This window comes from Sinocyclocheilus rhinocerous, unplaced genomic scaffold (genome assembly GCF_001515625.1).
Source record: "Sinocyclocheilus rhinocerous isolate Xijiao unplaced genomic scaffold, SAMN03320098_v1.1 scaffold2300, whole genome shotgun sequence".
Lineage (NCBI taxonomy): Eukaryota > Metazoa > Chordata > Actinopteri > Cypriniformes > Cyprinidae > Sinocyclocheilus > Sinocyclocheilus rhinocerous.
In genome coordinates, this window is record NW_015629642.1 from 312,353 (window position 1) to 335,442 (window position 23,090).

General features: G+C 37.6%; 4 protein-coding genes and 2 long non-coding RNA genes across 6 annotated transcripts in view; 1 reads left to right on the plus strand and 5 right to left on the minus strand.

The window, feature by feature from the left end:
• Positions 1 to 7,217, plus strand: part of LOC107739394 (double C2-like domain-containing protein alpha) — a 30,892-nt gene extending 23,675 nt beyond the window's left edge. The window contains exons 8-11 of the mRNA XM_016551496.1: positions 2,292 to 2,476; positions 3,217 to 3,298; positions 4,394 to 4,490; positions 6,385 to 7,217. Coding sequence (XP_016406982.1) covers positions 2,292 to 2,476; positions 3,217 to 3,298; positions 4,394 to 4,490; positions 6,385 to 6,521 — 501 coding nt within the window. The 3' untranslated portion in view covers positions 6,522 to 7,217. The remainder of the gene's footprint in view (positions 1 to 2,291; positions 2,477 to 3,216; positions 3,299 to 4,393; positions 4,491 to 6,384) is intronic.
• Positions 7,218 to 10,127: 2,910 nt separating this feature from the next.
• LOC107739406 (zinc finger protein 181-like) lies at positions 10,128 to 12,829 on the minus strand. The gene is made up of 4 exons (XM_016551508.1): positions 12,815 to 12,829; positions 12,190 to 12,477; positions 11,965 to 11,968; positions 10,128 to 11,059 (listed from the first exon to the last, which is right to left on the minus strand). Exons 2-4 carry the CDS (start codon positions 12,371 to 12,373, stop codon positions 10,489 to 10,491), a joined length of 759 nt encoding a protein of 252 aa, XP_016406994.1. The 5' UTR covers positions 12,374 to 12,477; positions 12,815 to 12,829; the 3' UTR covers positions 10,128 to 10,488.
• Positions 12,830 to 14,093: 1,264 nt separating this feature from the next.
• Positions 14,094 to 17,174, minus strand: LOC107739413 (uncharacterized). Its single transcript, XM_016551518.1, has 3 exons — positions 16,905 to 17,174; positions 14,989 to 15,720; positions 14,094 to 14,393 (listed from the first exon to the last, which is right to left on the minus strand). Exons 1-3 carry the CDS (start codon positions 17,092 to 17,094, stop codon positions 14,326 to 14,328), a joined length of 990 nt encoding a protein of 329 aa, XP_016407004.1. The 5' UTR covers positions 17,095 to 17,174; the 3' UTR covers positions 14,094 to 14,325.
• A 5-nt stretch (positions 17,175 to 17,179) lies between these two features.
• LOC107739414 (uncharacterized) lies at positions 17,180 to 17,845 on the minus strand. Its single transcript, XR_001639990.1, has 3 exons — positions 17,647 to 17,845; positions 17,432 to 17,482; positions 17,180 to 17,221 (listed from the first exon to the last, which is right to left on the minus strand). It is a non-coding gene; the product is annotated as an uncharacterized LOC107739414 (long non-coding RNA).
• Positions 17,846 to 18,707: 862 nt separating this feature from the next.
• Positions 18,708 to 19,684, minus strand: LOC107739395 (uncharacterized). Its single transcript, XR_001639989.1, has 3 exons — positions 19,575 to 19,684; positions 19,184 to 19,262; positions 18,708 to 19,069 (listed from the first exon to the last, which is right to left on the minus strand). It is a non-coding gene; the product is annotated as an uncharacterized LOC107739395 (long non-coding RNA).
• Positions 19,685 to 19,805: 121 nt separating this feature from the next.
• LOC107739407 (uncharacterized) overlaps positions 19,806 to 23,090 on the minus strand; it is a 6,933-nt gene continuing 3,648 nt past the window's right edge. Inside the window, exons 4-5 of the mRNA XM_016551509.1 lie at positions 21,021 to 22,796; positions 19,806 to 20,777 (exon numbers count right to left, since the gene is read on the minus strand). Coding sequence (XP_016406995.1) covers positions 19,806 to 20,777; positions 21,021 to 22,796 — 2,748 coding nt within the window. The remainder of the gene's footprint in view (positions 20,778 to 21,020; positions 22,797 to 23,090) is intronic.

The window sequence follows — 23,090 nt, forward strand, 5'->3', positions numbered from 1 at the left end:
GCTGCACACATCTGAATATTTGGGTTGAACTCCTCAGCGACCAGCACGGATCAGCTCTAGGCATGACGAAGCAGATATCGTCCTCTTTTGGAAGACCAAACAAAGTAGTTTCGCTTTCACAACGAAACACACGGCAACAACAAATACTACAGCGAGAATCAAAGTTACGCCTTTCTTTACGTGAACATTTGGGCGATGTTATGCAAATCTTCCCACATCGTGACGTAGATATGTGGGGGCGTGTTAGAACGAGCCGTTTTAGGTAGGCGTGGTTGACTCTTAACTTTTATAAAGAATATCGCTTTGGATTTGAGACTTTAGTCTTTGCAACTTTACAGATCTTCTTTATGCACCAAGAGCTTGAGAAAGGAAAAATTGAAATCGCATCATATGACCCCTTTAAAAATGAGCCTAGTGCATAGATGTCACATTATACTAACACTAATGTCCCTAGGTTACGCTTACACTAGTGCATTTTCGTTTTAAAACGCATAGGTTAGACAGAATCATAATTTCAATTCATTTTCGACTGATTTACGCAATCTGATGAGCATTAGCTGCTTCTAGCCAGAGCCAATCACTGATTTAGGCACATAAAGCATGCTGCATGCTTATTGGCTCACTGACTTTGATGAGATTAACCCCTTAGGTATCGAAATCTGGTACGGAACGACAAGACATTTTTTGATACTCGATGGTCGGTGCCTAAAAATTACTCGATAACCAGCCCTACTGTTTATAATTATTCTACATGTGAACATGATCAGATTTTACCCAGAGGGAGTCCTTATCATTGGTTCAGTTGTATGCTGTGTACTGAGTCTCCTACACAGTCACTTTTAATATAGATGATTTATTACAATGCTTGCAAGACAGCGCTGTATTGATATTCTTGGTTAGGGGTTTTTCTAAAGTATTAAACTTAATTTAGCATGAACCAATCTTAGGTGAGCTATTATTTTAGTTTTGTTTTTATTTTTGTTTTCACTTTATACTATAAGAAATTAAGGGTGTGACTCAATCAGCTCCCTAGTCCAGTAGTAAGTGCACTACCCCAGGTAGTCTAGAGCGGTCCCATTCATCCCATATGGCAGTCAAAACGTTCCAAAGCACCAAAATTCACAAAATTCCTACAAAATGAATTACTCACAAAACAAATCATACCAAAAGCATATAAGTTCTGTCTTAATGTACACAGTTGTTGTCCATAAATATCTTTAACATTTGAAACCATGTAAATATACCCCCAATGTTTAGTAGATCAAGGCCATTTCTAGTGCCCGAATTTGTTCATGATATTCTGATTCACAAGTCACAAGTTTGCTAGTGAGCTTGAGACAGAGCTCAAGATTAAAGTTTGAAGTTTTCTGATTTCATATAGCTGCCTTCCTGCCACACAGTGTTATTGTGTGTGATGATTCTTGTGTAACCGATTGTAAACAAGGTGTGATTCAGCATTTCCTATGCGCATCATTTAAGCCTTTATCCTAAGCCTACCTAAAACCTCAACATTATTCTTTTGCTGCCTTGCAACAACTGGTATTTCCTTCTATAAAACACGTTATATTTTAGGAAATTAAAGGGTGTCTCTCAATCTGCTCTCTAGTCCAGTAGTAAGTGCACTACCCTAGGAAGTCGGCCATTTTTTATGGCTTTCCCACTGTTAAAATCACTCCAAGGCAAAAAAAACAAAAAAAATCATACCAGAAGGATATTGGTCCTGTTGTAATGTACAGAGTTATTCTGTCCTTAAATATCTTTACATTTGAAACCCTATAAACAGGATATTGAATCATCAATTCCATTAATGTTTAATAGATCAAGGCCCTTGCTAGTGCCCAAATTTGTGTTCTTGATATTCTGATTCATAATGAGCAAAATGAGACACAGCTCAAGAATAAAGTTAGAAAATTTTCCATTGACCAGTACATTGATAGAATGTTAAAATGTAACCAACAGCGATGGTGTCATCAAAATATTTGCATATTGAGATGTGATAAGTCTTCCTTCTTACAACTATTTGCATACTAAATTCTGATTGGGTTCATCTTCCATCTATATATGCATCCATAAATAGCTGCCTTTCCACCACACAGTGACTGTGTTGAGTCTTGTGTAACCGATTGTAAACGAGGCATGATTCGGCATTTCATATGCGCATCATTTAAGCCTTGAACCTAAGCCTACCTGAAACCTCAACATTATTCCATGCAACCACTGGTATTTCCTTCAGAGAAATGCCTAATGTGGTTACATTTTTGGACCTAACATTCATTTGTTCTTTCTTGCAGTGGGAGAATGAACAGTTGACCAGTTTGGAAGAGAGGGGCCGCCTGTTGCTCTCGCTGCAGTTCCTGCCACCTCCTGCAGAGGGCGAAGCAGAGGGCCGGCGAGGGGGCTTGTACGTCGGAGTACTACGCTGTGCCCATCTGGCAGCCATGGATGTCAACGGCTTCTCAGATCCCTATGTGAAAATGTGAGATTTCTGCAACAACACTGAGAAAGCACAGACATGTAAAAAATAAAAATAAATAAAGTGAAAAAATGAAAAGGGCAAAGGGCAAAGGAAAAAGAACACCGGTTTGGAAGGGTGGTGCCATACACCGTTCTCAGAGGTGGAGAGTGAGTAGGAGAAACTGTAAAACGAGAGAGCGAAAGAGAGATGGATAGTATAATAAGGCTTAAAAAAAAACCTGTACATCCTACGTCTTTCCTCTGATGTGGCTCTGCTTCTCACGCTCTCATTTGTGCCCCCCTCTAATCTCTCATTATTTTTCTCACATCATGTATTAAAATAAACGCTCCCAAACAGTTCTTCCTCCCCAGGCAAAATGGCATAAGAACAGACAGGACCCCCACCCATGCTCAAGTCCCTTCCAGTTACTCTGTCTCTCTCGCTCTCTCTCTCTTCCATTCCTTTCACAAACGCACACATACACATTCTCTCTTTTCCTCAGGATCAAAGCCATATTCTAACTGTGTGTCTTGGGGGAGGGTGGGTAAGAGTTAACAGCAGTACGTAAAGCAAATCAAATTTTTATGGAAGCCTGTGGGACGTCACCGCAAAAGCCGAAAAGCAAACAGCTTGGTACGAGTCTGGAGTCCGTTTCGTATGCTTGCGACAATGGTGACGCTTGTTTTAATCTCCTGCTCTCCCACTGTCCTGCTCTACCTACGGCCCTCACTTTGTTCTTCCATCTGCCTTTCTCTTTCCAGATATCTGAAGCCAGATGTGAAGAAGAAATCCAAACACAAAACGGCAGTGATTAAAAAGACCCTTAACCCAGAATTCAATGAGGTATGGATGTATTTGACGAACTGCCGGTGCCGGGGAGTGCGGCACACTCATTTCATTACACATGCGTGTCGTGCGCCTCACAAGCGTCTTGAGTGTTAATGAGATGTCTGGTCCAATATTTCTTTGCACTGCATCCTTGCTCACTGCACATTCCCAGAAGACCTCCACCTAAACGCACATTTCTAATTTCAGTCATGTCCTCCGTTTCTCTTTTTCTCCCTCTCCTCCTTCCCGTCTGTCTCACACTCTCTCTGTCATGTGGGTGGCAGGCGATCGCCAGTAAGGCTAAGTGCCAGATTGGCCATATAATTACTCCTCGGCTCAGACTGAAGGCTGCTCACTCCAATCTCACACGCCACTATGTGCTTAAAAGCAGGTCTGCCCCTTGCTCCACAGGAGCCCCGTTTAGCAAAACCATGATATCATATCATATCAAAACTGTTCATGAGGGTGCTGAAAATTCATGAGAGGAATAAGAGGCAGGAGCAACAGCACTCCTCAACATATTATATTTAGAACATGCTCCAGTTTCTTTTTTTATGAACTGTTTGAACATGTGTGGCTGCCTTTGGCTCTGGGGAGAGGGATGGGTAGAAGTCAGAAGAGGAAGGTCCAGTGGTTTGATCCCTGTGATCCCAGCATGATTTAACTCGGATACCCCAGAAAGCAGCCTCTATTTAAAATGTATTGCCTTCTACTGCATAAATGTTTCTTTCCTTTATTCAGGCACATGTCAGGCTTCAGTCAGTGGGTGTGAAAGCCCCAGACGGGAACACCTGTTTGACTGAACTACCAAATGCCATTTGTTTCTGGAAGTTTGTTTTTGAAGCAACTTTTCATGGGGTTTAATATTTTTATTATTCCCCAGGTGGCTTCGGAGCTGTCAGGATGATGCATATGAGATCTTTCTGTGTTTAAAAATGTCCTTTGAAATTAATGAGGGGAAATCAAATGTGACAATGAATAAATAACATTTTGGGCTTTGGCCAAAGGGTTGATCAAATGAGAACCTGAGGCACCGTCCTTCAAACTCTGATAATGCAATGAAACTATTGAACTGCTGCAATAATCCACATCATATTTTACCACCCACAGGAGTTTTTCTATGAGATCTCTCTATCTGAACTGGTCCAGAAGACACTGGAGGTCACAGTATGGGACTATGATCTGGGAAGATCTAACGATTTCATAGGTGAGAGCATGCAATTATGATCTGTTATAATGAGCTGTTTTTTGCAACCAACTATGGGGCTGTTTACACACAACATGTTTTTGCGTTCCATTGCGCTGCGTTTCCATTGTTTATCTTTGTACACAGGCACTAGACAGTCGTCTATGCGTGTTGTGCTCACATCTTTTTCAGCATATTGCGCCACTCAAGTAACACATAAAAAAAAAATTTTAAAAACACGTAAAATAACATATCTCAAGACCTAGTGTTTTTTTCATTCTCCTAACCTCAGTCTCACATTGTAAACGCAAAAATATGAGACTCATGAGACAGATGTGAGACAGACATGTTTGACCCTTGTGCTTGAGTCTTGTTTGCCTTTCCGTGTCTTGCGCGTGAACGCTGCATTTTTCGAATGCAGTGTCGTCACGTTCGACTTTGAAAAATCCTTGAATCCTTGAATTCTCGAATCCTTGACATTTTTTTACTACTTTTTTCTCACGTTTTTTAACGCAAAAGTGCATTCTGTGTGAATGACCCCGAACTGTGCATTATTCCACTAATTGCACGGCTATTCACCAAATAAATAAGTATGTGGGCATACAATACTGATACGAATTGAAATTATTTTATCTGTTATCTTAAATCTTCAGATAGGAACAAAGCAATCCAATACAATGTACAAATCAATCGGTCTAGCAAAGTGACCGTCAATTTTAAGTAGCAGTCTGACACACAACACTACCATGTATGACAATGGATATTAGGAAATATTTGAATGCTGCAATTGAATCAGAATCAAATATTCCAAAGAGTTGTGTAATAATAGAAATTTCCTTGATTGGAAACTTTTGTTGACAATAAATGAAAATTTGATTAATCATGCTTAAAAATTAGGCATGATAAAAATTCTTCATTGGCATACATCTAGAAATTAATTGGATTACCCTGCCAAATTAAATGTATTATCTTTATTATATGTGCTTTTGAAGAATAAGGGCTGTACCAACATGGGCTGTGTTTGTAATAGCATACTATCATATCATGCTATTTCTGAAGTATATAGTCTATATACTATGCACAGCATGCTAATTTTCTATATGAAGGGAATACCCCAGATGACCTACTGCAGTTGCTAAAATATGCATTATTAAAGAGAGCACTCTGTGTCAAATACTATATCCCACAATGCATTACACTAGATGTAATGAATAGAGCAGAAGTCAAACTTGTTGTCATTTTAACATCTTGTTCTTGATTCATAATTTGATAAGATTAAAGATTAAAAGGCATTTTGAAGCCAAGATTAAAGACATTTTTACAAAAAATCAGCAGGGATGCAACAATGTTAAAATTTTGTCCAATACTAATAAAATGATATTTATTTTCATGTTATGGCTTAAGAATTTCATGCTAAATGGAAATTATATTATAGTGTAATAAATTACTTGTGCACATTATAATCTGCAGTATGAAATTTAATAGTCACTGAGATTGTGGTATTAAATTATTTTTTTATTTTGAAAGATTAAACATGACAGCAAAGGTAATCTAAATGCAAATATAGGAGAATAAGCATGTAACATTACATATCTGAAAATAAGCTGACTTATATTTCATAAATTTAAAAAATCTCTATTATCAGCTGATATGGTACTGATAAGACGTGCATCCCATATGATATGCAATATTTTCAAGATAATTACTGCATACCGTACATTTGCTGATTTAAACATGCACAACTGTTTGAAATGTTAATGACTGCATAATGTTCTGTTTCATATACCATTTGTAAAGAGGCAGTATTCAGTATATACTATGCAGTAGTCAGTAAGCAGTAGTTTTTCTTTCAGAGCACAGCTTGATATTAAGACTTATGTACTTACACAACTCAAAATATACTCTTGAATGGCAGGTGGCGTGTGCCTGAGTTGTCATGTCCAAGGAGATGCACTTCGTCACTGGATGGACTGCTTGAGGAACAAGGGTCAAAGGGTGGAGCGCTGGCACATTCTGACCAATGAGCTGCCTCAGACCACCTGCCATGATTGAGGAAGAATCCTGCCAGGAACGAGGAAATCAGTCATGATAGGTTAATTGATTTGATTGATATGAGGTGGACATGGAGATAATTATATGAGCTAACTAGGGGCCAGGATGTTGGAAGTAAATTAAACACTTAGTGCTGTTTAAAAGGGAAGTGGAGGATGGGCCACCAGTTGTCTTCTGACTTGGTGTCACTCAAAGTGAGTCCCCGCCCCTTTCACCCACTTCTCTCTCTCTCTCACACGCTCATTGCTGCACGTTTTCTACACATTTTGTAACGTTGAAGTGTATTTTATTCTTATGAAATCTTGTGTAGCACAATTCTCTTTTTTGACTAACTGATTACAATGTATTTCAATGTCCAGTGCTTTCGTAATGCTTGCAGACAGCGCATCTTTAACAAAATACGGGGGTGCATGTAAACTGCCTGCCATAAATGCATCAAAATGATATACACATGCTATCGCCATGACAACATGGGAAGGTCTTTAAGGGCTTGCCCTCTCAATGTTGTCAATCATATTTAAAACGAATACAATTTCATCAGGAGCAGGTTTATGTGTGCTGCTAACAAATAGACTATCCATTTTGTAGCATGATGCAATGTTTACATTTTTTACTTTGCACCAACTGTGTTTTCCAAGGTCTCAAATTTGGCGGTTTTCAATTTCCAGTTGTTACTTTTCTTTAAAAAGGGGTTTTATGGACATGCTACAATTTGATATCGCATATGTTAATTACTTATATATTTTTGGAATCAAATGTTTATATGTGCCATATACTAGGACAATCTGGAGTGCGTCTGCATGCGTACGCGTGTGTGTCGTCTGGTTGTTTTGTACCAAAAAAGTGCAGTATTCTTGAGGCTTTGTGGTTTACATTTATATGAAGTGATTATGTACAAATTGGAAATACATTTGAAATGCATTGCTCTTTAAGATGTGCGTCATTTCCTTGCATCCTCTTGAAGCAAGCTTAGAAACCTCTTAAAGGGGTCATATGATGTTGCTAAAAAGAACACTATTTTGTGTATCATCATATGACCCCTTTAAGAATTACGATTCGTAATCGCTCCGGCAAGCAGAACATCTATCATGGCACACCACCAACATATAAGCACACTTCATCTGAATGATCTCATTCGCAAAGGCTTCATTCTGGGAGTTATTGTGGCGTTGTTCTAGCAATTGTGGATTTGGGTATCTTTACACCAATAAGCAATAAGATACTCTCTAAATGGAATTCCAAACCAAGATAATATCAGCCTTTCCTACTGTGAAAAACCACTGCTCTGATTCTGTGGTTCTTCAAGATGCATCTGGTTGATTATGTGTTCAATGAGTAAATGGTAATTAGACGGCCACTTAACAGCACACCACAGTGAGGTAAATGTGTCAGTGTCACTGTATCTGACCCGGGGCATTGCCACTATCATCATGCACCCCAGCAGTAAACATTTTGGATGTCTCCCTTATCTGACATAACCATTTCAGGTATTGGAGATGAGTTTGATTAGGTGTGTTTGATTATATTTTTTTTACTCGCACAATTTCTAGATTATAAAGTATTTTAGATCTTGGCATAACTAAAAATGTCTTTATATAAAGTCTTCATTTATTTATTATAAAAATCCTCATTGAGTTATAAGGTTTTATTAATTTACATGTCATTTTCAGGTCTGCAAATCAAACTTAAAAAATTAGGATAAGTTTTTTTTATTGTTTGTTTATTTGTTTTTTCTTAAGAGAGAATGGGTGTTGAGGGGGTGAATGTAATTAAGAAATATCTTGATTTTTAGTTGTTTTGGCTCATTTTAATGCTTGTTTTGACTTGTTTAAAATAATTTTAAGCCATCTGAGGCCCCCTTAAAAGTTTCCTAAGGCCCCACCTTGTTAAGAAACACTTAGCCTTAAAAGGTATTTTATCTAATAAATTAAGATTATACCTCAAGTCATACTGATTGTAACTTTTTACATACTGATTGTAACTTTTAAAGAGTTAGTTCACATAAATGTCAGCATTCCTAAATTCTTAAATCATTTACTCACCCACAAACCTGTATGATGTTCTTTCTTATATTTAGCAGGATGTCTAAGCTGCTCTCATCCATACAGTGAAAGTGGATGGGTATCAGGGGATGTCAGGCTCCAAAAAAGACGAACGTGATAAAAGGATCATATACATCTTATTTGCTATATTAGAGTAAAGACCAGTCCAAAACATTCACTGAAAATTTGACCTTACCTTACCACAGAAGAAAGTCAGTCACACAGGTTTGGTACAACATAAGTGTAGGTGAATGATGACAGAATTTCTATTTAAAATCATAATGAGTAAAACAAGCCCTCAAAGCAGTGGTACTCAACCAGTGTTTTCCATAAACATTTTAGACATTGTTGTAGACAGTGGGGGCCTTCGAGTAAAAAAAGTTTGAGAAACACTGCCTTAAAACTTTTGTAATGGATAAAACTTTATCCATATCTCTTACGTGAAAACTTTCAGCAAAAGGGTGAACATATGCCCCGGCTCTGGTTCAACAAATCAGATGACATAGTTAGGAAGTAACTACACTAAACTTGAAATGGTTTGTCTTATTCTAAAATTGCTCAACATCGCCACCTAGTGGGATCTAGTAGAAACTTAAACATTTGAATTTAAATTTTTTAACATTATATAAACCTTAAGCTGTGACACAGGACCACAAAACCAGTCATAAGGGTCAATTTTTTGCAATTGAGATTTATACATCATCTGAATGAATAAGCTTTCCATTGATGTATGGTTTGTTAGGATAGGACAATATTTGTCCGAGATACAACTATTTGAAAATAAAAAATAAAAAATACTGAGAAAATCACCTTTAAAGTTGTCCAAATGAAGTACTTAGCAATGCATATTACTAATGATAATACATTTTTGATATATTTACCATAGGAAATTTACAAAATATCTTCATGGAACATGATCTTTACTTAATATCCTAATGATTTTTGGCATAAAAGAAAAATCGATAATTTTGACCCATACAATGTATTTTTGGCTATTGCTGCAAATATACCCCAGCGACTTAAGACTGGTTTTGTGCTCCAGGGTCACATATACTGATCACCCTCCTGTAGGGTTTAGTTAAACACTGCCTGAAATGTTCAAGTGAACCTGAAGATCTTGATCCACTTGTTCAGATGTTCAAAGTGAAAAATGAAAATTATTTAATTTCAAACTTACGACTTATGACAAACTTGTGTCTTTCTTTTGTGGAATGTAAAGGAAGATATTCTGAAGAATGTTGGTAAACAAACAGCTTCGGTTCACATTGACTTTCATTTTATGGGTAAAAAAACAGTGGAAGTCAATGGGAATGGAAACTGTTTGATTACCAAAAATCTTCAAAATTCTTCTTCTTTATGTTCCACAGAAGAAAGAACTCGGGTTCTCTATTCCATTCTCGGGTGGACTAGAGTTGGAACAACTTTTTTAGAAGGTTTCATTCAAATATGATGTTTTGCACATTGTTTAATAGGTCTTATAGACATTCGTCTGCTGATGATAGAGAAAGCCAAAAGAGTAAACACTCTGTCAAATCTCTAATCAAACAATTTAATTTAGCATACTAAAAGCAGCAGAAAACAGCTGGCAATACTGGCACTTGTTTGTTGCCTCCTACTGGTGTGATGGCAGGGGACACGACAGGAACATGAAATGAATTTCAACAACATCATCAAACACTATACTCGAAAGGTTTTCTGAGGACATGAAGATCAACATGTGACTTATTATATTGTTCAGCGTCTCTCATTCCTGCCCACAACATGGCACATTTTACATGTCTCTATTATCTAGCACTGCTGATAGTAATCAGGAGCAGGAAAACTGCGACTGCACATGTCACGATCACTAGGGAAACCTTCCCATGAGTCTCTCCTGTAGCTTAAGTTCTGTTTAATTTGGCTGCTGAAGCAGAAACACCATTGCCTCACCTATTATGAACACGCATGTGATTTCGACAGGTGTAGGCATCCTTAAAGCTACGCGCACACACAGGACAGTCAAACAGACGAAGCTGCAGATGCACGCGGCTGTGGTTCCTCAGAGTCCCGTCATTGTTGAAGCGTTTCCCACACTGAGCACAAGCGTACGGCTTCTCCCCTGTATGAATGAGCATGTGCACCTTTAGCCGTGAATGATGCGGGAATAGTTTTCCACACTGTGGGCATATGTGCGTCCCAGGACCTTTGACTCTTCCTCGTCCCCGTCCTCTTCCCCTACCCTGCCTGAACGCCGCGTGACGTTGGGGGTTGACCGCAACGTTAGCTATACCGAGATGACCGCTGCCGCTAATAGTGTCGTTCCTGACTGATCTTGAGTCTGTGTTTTGATGAGCGGTGTTGTAGTTGACATGAGCTACGCCTGATTCAGGACAAGTGGTCTTTAACACATTTTGGCTTATTTTACTGACGGATACTTGCAAGGTTTTAGGCTTTAGCTTCGTACATTTAGCTGAACTACGCGATTTTCTGTGGAATCTGTCAACTCGAAACTCGAAACTGTAAATCGGGGGAAAAGTCATGTAGTATATTCCAGCCTTTAGGCTGATTTTAGAACACACTGTTTTCATTTGCCTCCTAGCAACAAGGCCAAAGTTTCTATGTGAGTTTCGGCAATCTGTTTCTAACCAATTATAAAAGTCAGTGTAGTGTATTCCAGCCTTACAGCCAATGGTTTAGGGTTCAAATATTTTCATAACTGGCCCTTAAAGTAAAACATTTATAGACATGGGTTGGTTTGGGGCCTTAATTACACCCAAATAAATAAGGATTATATTCTATTATAAGCAGTGAGTGTCCAATTTTATAGGAGATTCCTATAAAATTCCTGTATTCCTGTAGCTATAAACATAAAGCATGGCCTAAAATTAACATATTGGCTACCTAGGAGAATCCTGAAAAGTGGCATAGACATAGGTCTATATGTAATATTCCCTGTTCCCTACATGAAATATCTTAAACATTACAAACATTTAAACATGTAAATGATAATTTTTTTAAAGGATAAGTTGGACCAGACCGTGAAGGAACAAGTGACCGACATTCATGGAAACTCAATACTGTTTAAGACAGTAAAAGTAAAATTGCTTTGGTTTGTTTCTCATTTTAATCAGTACATAATTTTCATACTTTCCTTTGTGTTAATTCATAGTTTTGAAGACTTTACTGTTATTCTGACAAAGGAAATAGTAATAAAAAAGAGTGAGAAGGTGTGTCTAATCTGATCATTTATACAGACTGTGTATCAAATTGATGTACGTGATTAATTTGACACGAGTTACTGGTTTATAAATATTACTTTATAAACATTACAAAATATAATAAATATTATCTATATTAAATATTTGTTTATTAGTTTATAATACTATATACATGTAGAACTTCCCTTACAACAAATTAAATACCTGCCTGTAAAACCATAATACATTTACGTTATCTCCTACAAAAAGCTTTGAGTTTTTCTGCCATTGTGTTTAACTTTTTCATAACAGAGGTGGCTGTATTTTTACTGTTATAACTATGTTATTTCGGCGGAAACCATGGTTTCCACGGTAATATGCGTAAATAACGGCTGTAAATAACGTCTGACTTTGGCAGAACGCATTATTTTCTATTAAGGGTCGATGTACCGTTTGACTCGACGATTTTCTCGATCTCCTTCAGTCTCTTCTTCAGATACTCGTTGTCCTTCTGCACGCTGTCCAGCTCTTTTTCATACTGCAGGACAGTCCCGCCGATCATGTCCATGATTTCATTGAGCGTCGCCATTAAGCGCTCCGTCAGAAACGTGTTGATGACCTGCAACTTTGTCATTTTGCTGTTAGCTCGCAGTAAATGAAGTTATTTTATGTTCGTCGTACAGCAAGGCAGAATGTAAACACTCGTCCCTGTGCGGTCATATGACCATGTATATGTTCCTCTAACAGGGTTGCCAGGTTTTCACAACAAAACCCCGCCCAATTGCTACTCAAAACTAACCCAATCGCATTCCTAGGATTAAAATACACGGTTGTTGTTGTTTTGTGGCGGGGTTCCCCTGGGAAAATGCGTATTCCAGGGGATAAATACCACGTTTTTGGGTCGCTTCAAACCGCGGACATGATAAACAACCCGCGGCAACAGTTAAAGTAGCCCAATATCCCGCGGTAAAACCGGGGACCTGGCAACACTGCTCTTTAACCACAGAAATAAACCGATTCAGCGCCTACCAAAGGAGAGAAGTGGATTAGAAGGTGAGGAAAGAACTGTTATCACTTCTTCTTCTTCTTCTTCTGTTGATTTATTGGCCGGTTGCAAACCAACTAGACAGGTGCATTATAACGCCACAGTCATTATCGCCTTTATTGTTCTACCAGTTTCAGGCCCAATATTAAAAAATACAGCACAAAGTGAATTCTGTAATTCCAGAAGCTTATAATTCTTTTACAAGTTTAATTCCTTCCTTCCTTGTCCATATTTGGCACATCTAATTAATGTTTATTTTTCTAATACATATTACATAGACCTGTATTGTGTTTGCCTATAGTGTGAAGTGTGGCATTTAGTTATACTTAATTTTGTAAATATAATATATTCCTTCCTATTTACGTTATGACTAATTTTAATTAGCTTTGTTACTTTGTATTCTATGCAAATGTCTGCCTGTCTGACACATGTCCCAGTACTTCTGTGTACTTCCCAGTTGTGTGAAAACATGATTCTGTTAGTCATGAGACTTTCTCATAATTATGACTTAACATTTCATATTGAAATTCTCATAATGATAGCTTAGTATAATTATGAATTATGATGACTTATCCATATGTCTCATAATTGAGTCAATGTTGTAAGTATATATAATTATGACTTAGTATAATCTCATAATGAGAAACTTTCTCATAACAACTTCACATCTCATAATAAGAAACTAAGTCATTATTACGAGAAAGTTTCTCATTATGACTTTCAGAAACTTTTTTTTTTTTTAACTCAACTCTGGGCAGAAAGGGGCAAAAATACAATGCTTGAGCTTTGTTTACACCTACATAAACCTTCTTTATTCATGTTCCTATGTCTATAAATACAAGATTTGTAAGTTGAACAAACTTTAAAAAAAATTTTAAAACAAACAACTAAATTCTCAACACGCTGTTAAACCAGGATTAATTTATTGCAAAAATGAGTATAAAAGACAAATCAAGTTCAAAACCTCAAACATTTTACATTTCAGTGGGGTGGTAAAATATTCTGTAAATGTCTGTAAAATGATTAAATCTCTTTTGTATTACAGTTTTCTTTGATATTATTCATGCCCTAGCTAGTATGTACATCCTGTTATTTTTTTAGACAATACGATGATGAAGTTACTTACAAGCTAAAGATTGTGATGTTTTTTCCAAACAGTACGATTCTATAAAAGTGACATGTGGCCAAGTATGGTGACCCATATTCGGAATTAGTGCTCTGCATTTATCCCATCCAAAGTGCACACACACACAGTGAACACACACACACCGTGAACACACACCCGGAGCAGTGGGTTACGAGTCCGACTCTCTAACCATTAGGCCACGAATTCCCCCACTTCTACTCTGTCTGTAACCGTCTGTACGTCTGTAACCATAATCAAAAAGCTTGGATGATTATTGTGTGCATAAATTTCTGACTGCCCTATCTCAACCCACTCCGTATGATGTAGATTTTTCAATTCGTTTGAAAACACTCAAAGGTTGGCCATGATGCACAAAAGCCAGTGTCCACACTGGCTGAGAGTGGTTTAGTGGTTTTCACACAGTCTTTCTCGTAATCTCTTTCATTCGTCTCTTCTTAGCACTGCCAAAGATTAGCGCATTTCCTGCAGGAATAACACAAAGATAATGTCTGGCTTTCCTCATATTTATCTTATTATTTAAGCACCATAAAAGTAGTTGAACAGAAAATACTGTACAACAGCATATATATATATATACACAGTATCTCACAGAAGTGAGTACACCCCTCACATTTTTGTAAATATTTTATTATATCTTTTCATGTGACGACACTGAAGAAATGACACTTTGCTACAATGTAAAGTAGTGAGTGTACAGCTTGTATAACAGTGTAAATTTGCTGTCCCCTCAAAATAACTCAACACACAGCCATTAATGTCTAAACCGCTGGCCACAAAAGTGAGTACACCCCTAAGTGAAAATGTCCAAATTGGGCCCAAAGTGTCAATATTTTGTGTGGCCACCATTATTTTCCAGCACTACCTTAACCCTCTTGGCATGGAGTTCACCAGAGCTTCACAGGTTGCCACTGGAGTCCTCTTCCACTCATGACGACATCACGGAGCTGGTGGATGTTAGACACCTTGCGCTCCTCCACCTTCCGTTTGAGGATGCCCCACAGATGCTCAATAGGGTTTAAGTCTGTAAATCAGAACAAATGATAGCGTCAACATTTACCATGTTTCATCCGAAGGTGCTTTAGAAGAGCCGACGTTGTGTATTCTTTGCGACCACGAGATATGACGGCCCTACACATAAGGCACACTGCTTTGCTACAGTCTCCCTCTTTTAGAGAGAAATACTTCCACACCGGGCTTGATTTTGCTATTGTCCTCTTTTGCATTTCACAGCATTTACTGCTACAGTAAGCCCTGTTTGTACATAATATGTTGTGATATGAAACGTGATTGGCATCATGAGATGAGCTGTTATGCTGAGATACTGTGGCAGGAGCTTCGCTGTCAGCGTATGTTGGCTGGTTTGGGTGCTGTGCTCTGTAGATATCCGATGTCCCTAAAGGCAAATCTGGGCTGTGTGGCGACCAGCTCTGATATGCATCTTCAGTGCTTCCCATTGCATCGCCTGAACACAAGCTGGAGTTCATGAATTCAACTTTGATTTTAGATGAGAAATGACAGTTTGTCATTTCATCCTCAATAGGATTTGTGTTGGTGTGATCAGCGCACATGTGTGAGCCCTCGTCGTAGGTGGCTTTTGATGGCAAAGCTACAGATTCCCTGTAAACATCGACAGAGTACTCAGGCTTTTCCGGTTTTATGAACGGGTGTTGTTCACCGATCCTCTGGCTTTGGTCCTGCTGGATCTCTTCAACGGGTTCTAGCTCCTCATTCTGGCTGCAGATCCATCTGGGCTGCCCAGGAGAGAAGGGCTGATAAGACTGTACAGGAGCTGAGAAAAAAAACATAACATTTTCTTCATGCAGATAAAAAGATATAGTAGACCTGAAAATCCATGTGAATCTGTAATGTTCCCTACAGCTACAATATGGATATAGTATTGAACATTCCTTGATGACATTAGACTTGAAGACGCATAGCTTTTGTTCCTCTGTGTAGTTTATTAATAAAACACAAAGCTAGAACAGAATATATTAAAGGGCTCCTCCTCACTTTTTTAATAGAAGAACCAATAGTCTTAGTCGTGATGAAACAGAGGTAGCGACAGATCTTTTCTTCCGTATTGTGATGTACATTCGAGTGAAACAAATTAACGAAAAATAAAAATTCTAAGGCAGGGACTGAATTCTATTCATTGGCTGTTGATTGGATTTTGAGATGTGGGCATTGTACTCTATAATGCAAGCAGGTGAATTCTAGCTTGCAGTGGGATGGTTTAAGTGGACTAAATGATTGAGGAAGACATGCATAAGTCTCCAGAGAAAAGTCATTACACCAGAAGAACGATTTATGATATTTTGATTATTATGAGGTCAAAAAAACAAAACAAAAAACATATGCATAGATTAATGGCTCACAATAAGATCAATAATACGTTAAATAGATGTTAGAATATAGATGGGGTGGATTTTCATTTCAAGTCAAGTTTTAACGTCACAGCAGTGAACCATCATTCGCTACTAGTTGTTGTGAAAATTATATTCTGGAAAGCATTTTGTTTGGACAAAAATTGGACACGCCCACGAGTGCATGATATGAGTCAATAATATTTCTGGTTCTTTTTCCCGAAAGAAACTGTAAAAATGCGTAACGTATATTTAATAAAAGTTTTGTCAACTTTTAAGAGTAGGCTACACTGAATTAAAAGCCACAAAACTCAATTTTTATTTAATGTTTTGCTTAACTCGTGCAATACATTTTTTCATAATATTTTTACGGTCTGTGTCGATTCCCACATCCTCGAACACCATGTAATCAAGAATAGATACATTTATGAATGACCTCGTGGTCATGGACTCGTGCCCACAACCAAAACAAACGGGGGGGGAAAAAAAAAATTCTGATGAAAAAAAAATATATAATTCCAGATCAAAATGTTATGCCTTATTCAAAACATGATATAACAGAAACATTAACCCTGGTATTTTGTAGAGTTGAATAATTTAATCGTCTTACCAGCATTTGCTTGTTCACTGAAACACCCAGAGTCTCGCAACATTTCTTTCAGTCGCTTGTTTTCGCTCCTGATTCGCTCCGTTTCCTCCTCATACTCCCGAACCGTTCTACCGACTGTGAAGATGATCTCCTTCACAGCAGCCATCAAGCGCTCGGTCATGAAAGTGTTCAGACGATCCAGTTTAGTCATTTTACTACTTTATTTCAGGTCTCTGTATTTAAACAATACATACAGACAATACAGGTACCGTTAACAGCACAGAGACGAGCGCGTGAGTCTCCTCTTTTTTCTGAGTTGTTTTCGTTCCGCGTCTGACCTTCAAATGTTTAAAATATAAAGAGCTTATGAAGAGAGTTTGATCTTAATGACATCCCCAGAAGAAGATTTGAAATTCACAGGTTTAGACTGATACATGTAATGAAATTAGTTGCACTTCATAGTTAAACATCAAATGCAAATTCTTTCAGATGTAGGACATTTATAATACTTTCTGGTGTGACTTAGGTTACAACACTGCATGGCTTACCATCAACACAAACAATCCGCAGTTATTTGAATTGTGTTGTCTGGGAATGCCCTGAAAATTACAACAAGAAAAAAAACAAACATTCAAAATCTGTTATCATTCAAAGAAATGCATTTACAATCTGTGAAAATGTAAGGACATAAAAGGGCACATAGTACTATACTGTACTGCATGGGTTAAAGGGTAAAAATATATTATTTTTTGCTGCATCTCACTGTTGCTTCTACATCACGTTGGTGCCCTAAAGTAAGGAAATCCATCCTGGTGAGGACTGTAGTTCCAACAGATGCCAAAAATTCATCGGCTGGTCCCGTCTCCATTAAGGCATGGTTTAGCTATGAAAATAACAGCAAAGTACTACAATGTGTCTTTTTTTGTTAGTCTTAAAACAATTTAAAAAAAACTAACAGTAATTTAAAACAGCGAGGAGTACTTGAAGCCTTTGGCCCAATAACTTCATCATTTCTTATGAGCTATATTCAGTCATAGCTTCACACTCATGCACAACACTTGTAGTGATAAACAGAGAATCTAATAAACATAGTTTTATGAGATGTCATAGTGGCTCACAATGAGACTGGAATAAAAACAAAACAAAATCTGAAACAAGAAAAGCAGTTCTCTGTGGGGCAGTCTTCCAGTTTAATCGCAATTCATAGATAAATAAAACACACTAGTGCCTCAGCAGTGTAAAATTTATATTTAAATAATTTTGCCTTTCAAGTGAAAGTATGGATTCTGAGAAAAGGGTCAAATTATCTAACAAAATGCATACTTGAGTGAAAGTAAAAATGTTACCACATTTAAATGTACTTAAATATTTAAAAGTTAAAAAAAAACGTTTGGACAAATGAAATCATGACAGAGGAGATTTAGTCATTAAGTCACAAACTCCATAAACCGGTTTTATTACCCAGATGTTTTACTGAAATCAGTATCCTGAAACTTGTTACCAGCAATTAAAACTTCACATTTAGTTGCTGATTTTATAGTTGTTTATACAAAATAATCAAAAGTGACAGCAAAGACATTTATGATTGTACATTTTTGTGTATATATTATTTTTTATATTTTATATAGATTTAGATTTCAAATAAATGCTGTTGTTTTTTATATTTTCTATTCATAAAAGAATCTTCAAAAAAGTATCATGATTTACACAAACATTAGGCAGCACAACTGTTTTCAACAACATTGATATGAAATGTTTCTTGAGCACCAAATCAGCTAATTAGAATAATTTCTGAAGGATCATGTGACTCTGAAGACTGGAGTAATGGCTGTTATGTCTAGTGTCTCAGCTTTGGAATGAGTAACTGAAAACTGCCTTAAGTCACATATCAGATACCAAAAAAGACCAATATACCCTTAGATTCCTCTAACTTTTTTTATTCTCAATCTGGAGTTATTAAACATATGCTATGATCTGTACAATACAGCAGGCTGAAATTAATCATTCCGTAAAAGTACTGAACCCATTAGATTGAGACAACATTGTAAAACATATTTAAAAAACAAATAAATATGTTTTGAAAAAACATAACACCAAGATGTAAACAATAACTTCTCGCAATCCGTGTCATAGTCTTTGACTTTGCTGTCCTGCTTCTTCAAAGTGGAACTCTCTCACCTATGTGTCTAAAACAAAAGCATCTTCAGTCAAAAAAAAGTTAGAAGCTTTAATGGACAGATAAGAATACTTATTGTGTCTTTTGATGCTTTTTAGGGTTGCATGACCAGCAGTAACTTTACCTTGCTTTGTGGCTGAAACTTTTCCCCCTGTGTCATCTGTAACAGCATTTGGTAAATCCTCAGGACTCTTTGTTGATGGCTGTCAATAAAACAAGAATGTCAATTCCATTCTCTTATAAGAACAAAGCATTTCTCTACAATATGATGTCATCATCCATGATCAGTGACTACAAATGAAAGGAGAAAACACCACCGTTTATCTTTTGTTCATTGAAAATACTGGCTGTATACTGGATACTGGAACAGTTCTGCTCACGTGTTAACATAACCCGTATTACTCATAAAAAAACCATAACTATATAGAGGTTCAAAGTATCTTTTAATGTAAAGAATCTACTAATAGAGAGTGAAGAACAAAGTTCAGAATGTGTCATTTAACAATTATATTTACCTGATTATGGACACGTGAGCACCACTTCCTCCTCTTCATCCCTGTTCCATAAGTTTGGGCTTTCACGCTACTCTTGTGAGTGTCATTAGACACAGTTTGGGCATTTTGAGGTGGACTTGTGTTAACATAACCCGTATTACTCATAAAAAAACATAACTATATTGAGGTTCAAAGTATCTTTTTATGTAAAGAATCTACTAATAGAGAGTGAAGAACAAAGTTCAGAATGTGTCATTTAACAATTATATTTACCTGATTATGGACACGTGAGCACCACTTCCTCCTCTTCATCCCTGTTCCATAAGTTTGGGCTTTCACGCTACTCTTGTGAGTGTCATTAGACACAGTTTGGGCATTTTGAGGTGGACTGAAATCATCACATGGATTTCTGAGAACATCATATTCTGGGTGAGGACTGATGGAGCTGGTGTCTGATGTTGGTGTCACTGCCCTTTCTTGATCAACATCACACTTTGGGAGACTTACTCCTTCATTCTTACAGTCTGTTGATTCTTGACCAGTGCTTGGATTGGGAGAACGTCTGAATTGTAAAAAGGCACCCTCTGCCTCTCTATTGTTTCTAACCTCCTCATTTGGACTTGAGATGTCTGGTCGCTCTACATTGCAGCTGCGGTCTGGAAGGGAAGAACTTCCTTGTTCATTTTCAAAATCTGTTTCATAGACGGTATTTAGGCAATGAAAACCTGATGGTTCTATATTGGCATCAATCTCTTCTGGACTAGAGGGGAAAATAAATGTAGGAGCTGGAGGAATGGGCCCAGCATCAGGAAGCATTTCACCACAGCTAGCCTCAGCACTTTGAGTTGATTTGCCCTTGCACTGCTCTAAATGCGAAGCAAAAGACTTCTTGTTAAATAACCCTAAACAGTAGATGCAATAAACACTATCATCAAATGAGCACTCCGGTGCAAACTTCCCAAATGGTTTTAAATCTTGTTTACTACTTTGAACCACATTTGTGTTGTGTAGAACATTTCCCCTAGTTTGTAGATGGTTAAAAAGTTGTTTCCTTTCTTGTGAGCTCTTGTCAAAGGTAAGAGCTTTTGCCACCTCTGGTTCATTAGGATGAACTGACTGAAGATGATCCATCATTCTATAATGTGGCTGCTTGCAGTAAAAGCAGTGATGTATCTTGAATACGCTGGAGTTGTCATCAGTGGAATTGGTTTGGCATCCAGGACCCTGTTTTTGCAAAGGAGGAACAATAACAAATAATTAATGCATCCACATTTTAAAAGAGCATAATAAATTAAATAATCAAATAATATAATAATTCTAAATTCTTTGTATGGTCAGTTTTTGCATATTAGCACTAAAAGATCGGCACGTTTCATTATATGTATAATACTACGGCAGAATTCTATCAAAGGTAAGCACTAAAAGCTTGCATCGCAAAAAAAAAAAAAAAATTTTTTTTAAATTAACCTGAGAATGAGAACTTGGACAACTTTTCTTTGACTCCTCTTTCAGACGGCTGATCTGGTAGACTCTTTTTCTCTTTTGCTTGCTTGTCACTGATATGCTTGAGTCATGTTGAACTTCAACAGCACAATCAATGCCATTCTCATCAGTGATCTTCTCAGGGTCTTCTTGAAGATCACACTCTTGGAATTTAAGGTAAGACATGTGTCCTACGGCTCTGGATTTGATTTCTTGAATAGAAGGAACGGACTTTAATTCTAGATCAGCTGTTGGCTGATTCCCACTCCTGCCAGCATCTGGATTTTCAATACTTTCAGGCTGCTGACACTGGGTTTGTTCAACGTTATAGCTATTAGGATCTGGAGTATGGCGACTTTCAGGTTCTAGATGCACATCAGAGCTGCCTGAGACCATGAAGATGTTCCTTTCTACATCTGAATCTTGGGTTTGCTCTGTCTCATTACTGCCCAAATACGTATCATCAAACACAGCTAGCTTAAGAGTACACTTTGAATCTGCATTGCATTCTGAAGAAGAGTTTAAGGGTGCAGGACTTGAAGGAACCTTTGGTTTTGAAGAGAGCTGAAGGCTGTCACAACACCCAGTATCACAAGAAGAATAACCATCAGGTTCTAAATCACAAGACACCTCTGGATCTGAAGAAAATGGTTGGTTCACAAGTCGGAGATGATCTGATTGTTTTATAAGGGACTGCTGAAGAACATTGCAACCACTGTTTGAAAAAGGAAGGGTTGGAACTGTAGATTCTACGACTTGTATTGCTTGACAGGAATCTAGTATGGGAGGTTCAAGTATCTCCACATCAGGGTTCCGTGATGTACTAAATGAAGATTCCAAATAAGGAGGATTTATTGCAGAACATTGGCAAGAATCTAGACCAGATGGCTTCAATAATTGTGCATCAAGATCAATTTGAGCTATGCTGCCGTCAATGTTAGAAACAGTTGGCCCCTTCACTTCTGGATAATAGGTTTTTGGAGCAGCACTCTGGCAAGAGTCAAGATTAGGAGGGCTTGAGGATTTCAGATCACAAACCTTCTGTGCTGGGCTGTCACTAGTGCATAGAATTTGGGAATGATCTGACACTAAAGTATGGTTCTCCTTCGCCTCACATATCCTAGTTTCTGGTATAGGGCGATCACGTAAATCTGAGAGATTTGACACAGGAGCATTAGTTGGCTCTAAAGGTCTGGAGATGCCGATAGTGTCTGGAGCAAGATTTCCCAATTCTGCATCAAACATTTCCTGAGTTTTGCTGGATGCAGCTGGATTCATGCTATGCTTACATATAAGAGCATGCTCCCGAAATTTGTTCCATCCAAAAGACTCATGGCAAAAAATGCAGTGAACAATATCTTCATCACAATCGATTCGAGAATCTCTAGGTTGGTTGAAGTTCTTTTTAATAGCAAAACTGCTCAATAACTGTTTCCTTTCTTTACAGTCTGTGTCAAGATTTAAAGCTTTTACCACTTCAGGTTCTTTTGCGTGATCACACTTCAGGTGCAGTTCTATCTTTCTACATGCCTTCTCACAAAACTGACAATATAGTGCTTGCTTTACTTTTTTTTGTTCTCCGCTGCTCACTGCAGTCTTGCATCTACCATCAGAGGTTTGATGGGATGTGAATAAAGGCATTTCGAATCCTTCAGAACTTTTCACAAGTAACTCACAAGTTTTCACATTTTGTACAGGTGGTTCAATTGTCCCTGAGATTTCAAAGTTGTCAGTTGAATCATCCAGAACAGATTCTGACATCTGACATTAAGAAAATTCAAAAGAAAACAGTATAAATATAAATTGAGATTTCTCTGTTCATGTATTTACATATCTCTTTACATTTCCACAGATCGATTAAAGGGGTCATATGACGCTGCTAAAAAGAACATTATTTTGTGTATTTGGTGTAATGCAATGTGTTTATGCGGTTTAGGGTTAAAAAAAAAACAATTTTTTCTAAATATTGTACATTATTGATGCTCCTCTATGCCCCGCCTTTCTGAAACGCGTCGATTTTTACAAATCTCATCGTTCTGAAAAGCGAGGTGTGCT